Below are 8,132 nucleotides of genomic sequence, written 5' to 3' on the forward strand. Positions count from 1 at the left end.
TGAGGAAATCACAAAGAAATTTTCTATGATGAAGTAAAGTATTCTTAATTATTTTTAATATTCATTTATTTTCCTTTTTCTTGTCCTTGTTTTCTTGTTGTAGTTATTATTGTTGTTGTTGATGTCATCGTTGTTGGATAGGACAGAGAGAAATGGAGAGAGGAAGGGAAGACAGAGAGGGGGAGAGAAAGACAGACACCTGCAGACCTGCTTCACCGCCTGGGAAGCGACTCCCCTGCAGGTGGGGAGCCGGGGGCTCGAACCAAGATCCTTATGCCAGTCCTTGTGCTTTGTGCCATGTGCGCTTAACCCGCTGTGCTACCGCCCGACTCCCCCCAAAGGAAAGTATTCTAATCTGGGTGGTGTTCGCATGAGTTTACCCAGGTGAAATACTATGGTCTATTTACATAATCATTGTTTTGCCTGAGACCCGCCCTGCCTGCAGGGTATTAATTAATCCCACCGGTTAAAACCTTCGCGACAGCTGCTATGGAAGCTTTCTACCTTCCCGTTCTGTCCTTTTCTCCATCCATTTTCCTAGCCATTTCCTTTTCCGACTTGCCACTTCCTGTTCTAAATATATAAAAGCGTGGTCTCTGATCAATAAAGACGCATTGCGTTCCCGCTCCGCCACGAGTTCCTGGTCTCTCTCCCGCGTCGCTGAGTCAGCAGCAGCCCAGGTTGGCTCCAGTTGAGTTCTCTCCAACCCAGAGAGCACACGCCCGGGAAGAAACACCCTCACGCTAGCCCGGCAAAAAACTCAGCAAGCCATACATGTAAGATCTGTGTGATTTACTGCATGTAACATATTCCAGTACAGTAGTGTAAAAATTTCTGTCTGCTAAGGAACCATCTGTTGCAAGGAGGCACAAACAAAGCCCCAGCTCCACAAAACCTCCCAGATCTTTATCCCTTGCTTCTGGTCTCTGTGGAAGTAGTAAAAAGATGAATTTTGCAATTTACTTTTTCTTTTACGTGTCGCATCTCCAGAGTGAAAAGACAGTGAATAATGACAGACGTGGTATCTACTGGAACATATCTCTGGTTAAGATTTTTTTTCTGGGGGGGTGGGGAATTATGGTTTATAGTAAATAGTAAATACAGTTGTTGGTACATTTGCAAAATTTCTCAGTTTTCTGCAAAACACTTCAATCAACCCCCCTCCCCACCTAGGTCCTTCTCCACGATCCCACACCAGGACCTGAAAGTCCTTCCCGATCCTACCCCCCCTGAAGCCTTTACCTTGGTGCCATGCTCCAAGCCCGTCCAAGTTCTGCTTTGTTTTACTTCTGTTCTTATTTCTCAGTTTCTGTCCATGAGTGAAGTGAGATCATCCCATATCTATCTTTTTTTTTTTTCTGGCTAAATATCTCTTAACATGATCCCTTCAAGCTCCATTCAAGATGAAGTGAAGAAGGTGAAGTTATCATTTTTAACAGCTGAGTAGTATTCCATTGTGTATATATACCACAACTTAACTCAGCCACTCATCTGTGTGGACACCTGGGTGGCTTCTAGGTTTTGGCTATGAACAGAGGTGTACACAGATCTTTTTGGATGGGTGTGTTTGGTTCCTTAGGGTATATCCTCAGGAGAGGTGTCCCCTCTATTGGCTCCTGTTCACAGTCCACTATGATAGGCAGAAAATTTCCCCACACAGTGCTTCCTTCCCACAGCCTGGCCTTAGTTGCCTACAGGCGACAGGCGGATGCTAACTTGAACTTTATGGCTGCTTGTGTGGTTTTCTCCACCTAGAATACCCTGCTCCTCCTGCAGAAGCCCCAGATCTGTTTTTAGACATCACTAGTATCTCTGACTCCAGAAGGCCTTCCCTAACTTCCTCAGTTTGGGCTGGACACCCCTAGTCTGGGCCTCACGGTAACAATCTGAGCATAAACACCAATGGATGACCTCTCCCAACAACAGGCAGGTAAGAGAAACGAATCTGGCAACACTCCACAGCAACCTCTCCCTTCTACCAGTGCCAGGCGGCTTCACCCGCCTCCATTCCCTGCAACGGCATTTTGAACACTTGCCTCATTTCATCCCAAAACACAGAAATTTCCACTACCTGGTTATTTCCTTGTGTGTTGCCTGCTGCCCGAGACTTCAAGGTCTGGATTTTCTCGAAGACCAGGTTGACTTTCCTTTTAGTAGCATCATCATTGTCGGTGCTCCTGGGAGAGAGAAAGGAACAAATGAGTCTCAGAAAATGCTCCAGGCTGTGAGGGACACGCAGCGGGCCCTGCATGAAGCACACTAAAGAGGTCAGCCTCTGCCCTTCTAGCGCTCTGCCGGGGGAGTGCTGGTCTACAGGACGGCTGGTCTCACAGGGGCACAACTCCCTAAGACAGGGTCAGCACGCCTCCCCTGTGTCAGCCCACCACAGGGCATTAAATCCCCAACTTTTCCAGCCTCCCCCCACCACCACCCAGTCTCCACTTCTGCTGCTAGGCCACAAGCCACTCAGCTCTCACCCTGTCTCCTAGTTCCTCTGTGTAAGGGAGATCATCCACTGTTTGCCACTCCAAGAGGCATGAGTTGATTAAGGTGATAATCAATTAACTGGCAAAACAGCTCACTTGGACTGAATGCTGCTTTGCAATGTACAGGACCCAGGTTTGGATCAGGACCCCAAGACCTAGGGGAAGCTTCAATACTGTGGTCGGTCTCTCCCTTTCTCTCTCTCTCTCTCTGAAAAAGTCAGTCCAGGCTGGTGAAGCCACAGTGATAACACACACACACACACAGATATATATATATATATATATAAAATCAATAATAATAAGGGCTGGGAGTATAATGCAATGGTTATGTAGCCTGAGCCTCTGAGGTCCCAGATCTAATCCCCAGCACCACCATAAACCAAAGCTAAGCGGTGCTCTGGTCTATCTTATACTTTTATTTACCAGTTAGTTTGGTGCCGTGGTTCTCATTAGCAAATACATGAAAAAGACATAACCACATTCTAAATAAGCTTGGAGAAAAAGTCAGTTAAATATTGAGAAATTAATTGTTTGATTCAAATGACTTATACTCAGTCCACAAGAAGTGTCTCTTATCCCCCCCCCCCATGTTTTACTTTTAAATCAGAGAATAAGAATGATCTACAGTGACCTTAATTTAGCCTAGGTTTTAGGAAATTTACATTCCCCGTGCCTGACAGAAAGCATACCAGGTAGAGCACATGCCTTATCATTTACGAAGCCCAGGTTCAAACCCACATAACAACTGGGAGATGATAAAGTGTCTGGGAATAGTGGAATTACATGTGTGAGAACCCAGTTCTACAAAATACACATAAAAATATAAATGACTAAACCTCCTATGTCAAAATTATCAACACAGTATTATCAACACTGTGTCTAGATTTTTCAGACAATGATCAGATAAGGTTTTTCAGCTCCTACCAGGCTTTCTATCACATATCTAGAATTTGAAAAAAGAAAAAAATATATCTATATTTAAAATGAGTTCTCACCAATATCAATAAGCCTTGAGCCCAAAAGCCAAAGGAATTTAGAGAAAGAGTTTTTAAAATCAAAAGTTCTTCCCCGGGCAGATGACCTCACCTCTCCAGAGCTTCTATCTTTCCGTTAGGGAAAGATAGAAACAGGCTGGGGCTATGGATTGACCTGCTAACACCCATGTCCAGCAGAGAAGCAAGTACAGAAGCCAGAACCCCCACCCTCTGCATGGAATTTTGGTCTATACTTGCAGAGGGGTAAATGTTAGGGGAAAATAACCAGAGAGTTCTGAATTCCAATTCCACCAGGACCTGGAGAGAGAAAAAAAAAAAGTGGAGGGGGACACTCAGAAGTAGCAGGTGTGACTTAGAAAAGAATTCAGGGCCATAGGGGAAAAATGGGCAAAGATATACAGATATAGAATGACAGTTACAGAAATAAGTCAGTCTGTATCCACAGACATTAGTTCTTGGAAGAACTGATGGAGTCTCCAATGGAGGAAATGGACACAGAACTCTGGTGGTGGGAAAGTTGTGGAATTATACCTTTGTAAATAAATATACCTTTATAACTTTGTAAATAAATATGAAATCGCTAGTAAAAAATTTAAAAAGAGGGAGTCGGGCGGTAGCGCAGCGGGTTAAGCGCAGGTAGTGCAAAGCGCAAAAACTGGCAAGAGGATCCCGGTTCGAGCCCCCGGCTCCCCACCTGCAGGAGAGTCGCTTCACAGACGGTGAAGCAGGTCTGCAGGTGTCTGTCTTTCTCTCCTCCTCTGTGTCTTCCTCTCCTCTCTCCATTTCTCTGTCCTATCCAATAACGACGACATGAATAACCACAACAATAAAACAACAAGGGCAACAAAAGGAAATAAATAAATATTTTAAAGAAAATTTAAAAAGAAAGAAAGCATGAGCCCAGAAGGGGCAGGACTGGGTAAAATCATGACTATTCTTCTCTTGCATGGACATGAAAAAAAATGAAATGACAGCTAAAAGTCTGAGAGAAGAGTTACTAAAGTCTGAGAAATAAATGTAAGAGCTCAAAAATAAATAAACAAATAAATAAATCAAAAGTTCTTTGAAATGGACAGACCTGGAAGTGATGCTGTTATGTGAAATCAGTAAAGATGTGAAGGCCCACTACTGGATAGTTTCCTTCACGTGTGGAATGTAGACGGCCAAAACAAATAAACTTGCAAAATAAATTAATTAAATAACAAAACCATCTCTTGGACTTTGTGAGAACTATAGTGGCTGGGGGTGAAAGGGAACAGAACTTATACTCCTGAAATCTTACAATTTTATACAACTCTGTTAAATCACTAATCAAAAGAAGGAGGGGGGACTCAAAAGTTCTGCTATCTTAATCTTAACATGGTGAGATTCTTCACAAGGACAGCAACTGTTAACTTCTTCTTAGAAGCATCTCTTGGGTGACTTCTTTCCGTCCCCGAAGCATCCTTATAACATGGAACAAAAACAACATATTCCTAGCAAGTCACTGTAAGACACAGTAGAGAACCTTGAAGGATTTCAGTATCGGTGAGGATTTTGCCAAGTAACTTTCAGTCCTGTCAGACTGCAAAGCTCTTTTCCTTCATCATATCTGATGAGAGAATTGAAACAGAAACTCCACATTCCTGGCCTCTAATTCCAACCCAATTAACTATCTGAGCAACAAAGAAAGACTAGCCTGCTGGAACCCACCCCTAAGATAAGCATGTGGAAAGCAAGGCTTATAAATGACTCACTCAAAAAAAAATCATGGAAACAGGGGCTTCTGGCCAATGTCAACTGTGGGGGAGGCAAGAAGGTGTTTTTATGTGTGACTTGGAGTGAGAGAAGCTTGAGTATGCGGGGGAGGGGGGCAGGGGAGACTCTAGGCATTCTTTGAAAGTGCTTTTAAAGAAAAGGGCTCATTTTTTTAAAAAAAATTATTAACTTTATTTATTGGGTAGAGGCAGTCAGAAATAGAGACGGTAGGGGGAGATAGAGAGGGAGAGAGACAGAGAGACACCTACAGCCCTGCTTCACCACTTGCAAAGCTTTCCCCCTGCAGGTGGGGACTGGGGGCTCAAACCTGGGTCCTTGTGCATTGTAATATGCACGCTCAACCAGGTGCGCCACCACCTGGCCCCCTGATTTTTTAAAAAATATAGCCATCAAACATTGCTGCACATATGATGTCCTCCTACCACCCAAGACGTAAGATCTGTTGTGAAAACAGTAATCACTGGCCTAGGGAGATTGGTTTGTTGGGAAAGTCACTAACATATTTTTCTTCCTTTTTTTTTTTCCCTCCAGGGTTATTGCTGGGCTCAGTGCCTGCACCATGAATCCACCGCTCCTGGAGGCCATTTTTTCCCCCTTTTTGTTGCCCTTGTTGTTGTAGCCTCGTTGTGGTTATTATTATTGCCATTGTTGATGTTGTTCGTTGTTGGATAGGACAGAGAGAAACAGAGAGAGGAGGGGAAGACAGAGAGGGGGAGAGAAAGATAGACACCTGCAGACCTGCTTCACCGCCTGGGAAGCGACTCCCCTGCAGGTGGGGAGCCGGGGGCTCGAACCGGGATCCTTACGCTGGTCCCTGCGCTTTGCGCCACCTGCGCTTAACCCACTGTGCCACCAGGCGACCCCCACTAACATATTTTTCTATGTCAAAATGCATCATGACTTTTCTGCCAAACCAACAGCATAATGGTTATGCAAAAAAGAAAAAAAAAGTTCATGCTTGAGGCTCCAATGTTGCAGGTTCAATCCTAGGCAATACCTTCAGCCAGAGCTGAGCAGTGAATGCTCTTGTAGAAAGAAGTAAGGGAGGGAGGGAGGGAGGGAGGGAGGGAGGGAGGAAGGAAGGAAGGAAGGAAGGAAGGAAGGAAGGAAACACTGGTCATTAAATGTAAGAAGGGAGAACACAACAGGGGTCTCAGAAGAGTATAAGAATCCAACCAGTGGTGACAGAGCTCTGCTCCTTCAACAATCACTAACCCATCCTTGAGGTAATTGAAAAGTATCTGCTTGGCCGTCTCCTCGTTGGTTTGCTGCGTGAGCCCTTGCTGGCCCTTTAACAGATCCGGCGTGGCCTGGAACACAAGACTTGTTATTAGACCACAAGTTCCCAGAAGAAGGCAAAGCCCTGAGCTAGAAGCTTGCTATCACCTCTCCTCTCTCCCACCCGCCCCAGGAGTACAGACTCAGGGGCCTTATTACAAGTGACTCTTCTATCTGGTCATACCAGGAACCTTTGAGCAAGTGACTTAAGCCCTGCTCACCTTATTTTGTCACCTATAAACTGGCTAATGGCCCCTAACTTCCCAAGCCTGTTGACATGGGGCCTATAACACTGTCTGGTGCTGACCAGCTTCCTCAACAGCATTACCATCATTACTATTTTTATTGTCACCAATAAAAACGCTAAAAACAGCACTTTGGGAAATGCCATCTCTTTAAGGCTGAACCTAAATGAAGACTAACCTAATTTCTCACACCAGAGCCTAACCCAGTAATCTAACAATGATGACATCAAGAACTACAACAACAATAAAAAACAACAAGGGCAACAAAAGGGAAAATAAATAAAATAAAATAAAAAAAGACTCCTGCAGTAACTTAGTTCACTTAGAAAGTCACGCAGGTGTGTCTGGGAAGAAGATGGTCATGAGTTTGATTCCTGGCATCACATGTGTCAGAGCAATACTCTGGTTCTCTCCCCTCTTTCTCAAATCAATCAATCAATAAAATCTTATTTTTTAAAAGTCCTATTAAGGGCAGGGAGATAGCATAGTGGTTATACAAAAGATCGCCAATTCAACCTGCTTCATGTCCCCCCAACCCCCATAAGCCAGAGCTGAGCAGTGCTCTGGTGAAAAGAAAAAAAACCAAAAAGTCAAATTAGTACCTAATCTGTAGAGGGGACTTAAAAAAAAAAAAATCTGCCCAGGTGGCACAGTGGTTACTAAGTGCTCTGGGCTTGTAGCCAGGAGTCTTGAGCTCAGTCGAGGGCGTTGCATCTGCTTCTTTGCCTCACTAGTAAAACTAAAAATTAAAAAATCGCACCGCAGGGTCGGGTGGTGGCGGGCCAAGTGCAGACACAACCACGTGCAAGCCGCAGCCCTACCTGCCACAGGAAAGCTTCAGGGGCGAGAAACAGTGTTTGCATGTGTGTCTCTCCCTCTCTTTTTAATAATATCTTGGTGGATTTTCTTTGTAGTTTTTAAAATTTTTTATTCTCTTTCTTTCTTTTTATTTTTTAATTCTTTTTTAAATTATTTATTTATTTATTTATTATTGGATAGAGACAGAGAGGAATTGAGAGGGGAGGGAGAGATAGAGAGAGAAAGAGACAGAGAGACACCTGCAGCCCTGCCTCACCACTTGTGAAGCTTTTCCTCTGCAGGTGGGGACCAGGGGCTTGAACTCGAGTCCCTGAGCCTTGTAATGTGAGTGTTTCACCAGGTGCGCCGCCACCTGGCCCCTTATCTTTACTTATTTGCTAGACACAGCCAGAAATGGAGAGGAAGGGGGAGATAGAGAGGGAGATAGGCCGAGAGACCTCTGCAGCACTGTTTCACCACTTATAAAGCTTTCCTCCTGCAGGTAGGAACTGGAGGCTTGAACCCGGGTCCTTGTGCATTGTAACATGTGTGCTCAACCAGGTGTGCCATCC

The 8,132-nt window shown here is 44.4% G+C and overlaps 1 protein-coding gene across 1 annotated transcript in view; it reads right to left on the reverse strand.

Annotated features, from left to right (window-relative positions):
* Positions 1–6,602, reverse strand: part of LOC107522382 (cingulin-like protein 1) — a gene marked incomplete at its 5' end in the record, with an annotated part of 48,263 nt that extends 41,661 nt beyond the window's left edge. The window contains 2 exons of the mRNA XM_060184391.1: positions 2,072–2,177; positions 6,455–6,602. Coding sequence (XP_060040374.1) covers positions 2,072–2,177; positions 6,455–6,602 — 254 coding nt within the window. The remainder of the gene's footprint in view (positions 1–2,071; positions 2,178–6,454) is intronic.
* Between the last annotated feature and the right edge of the window lie 1,530 nt (positions 6,603–8,132).

Source organism: Erinaceus europaeus, unplaced genomic scaffold (genome assembly GCF_950295315.1).
Source record: "Erinaceus europaeus unplaced genomic scaffold, mEriEur2.1 scaffold_896, whole genome shotgun sequence".
In the NCBI taxonomy this organism is placed as follows: domain Eukaryota; kingdom Metazoa; phylum Chordata; class Mammalia; order Eulipotyphla; family Erinaceidae; genus Erinaceus; species Erinaceus europaeus.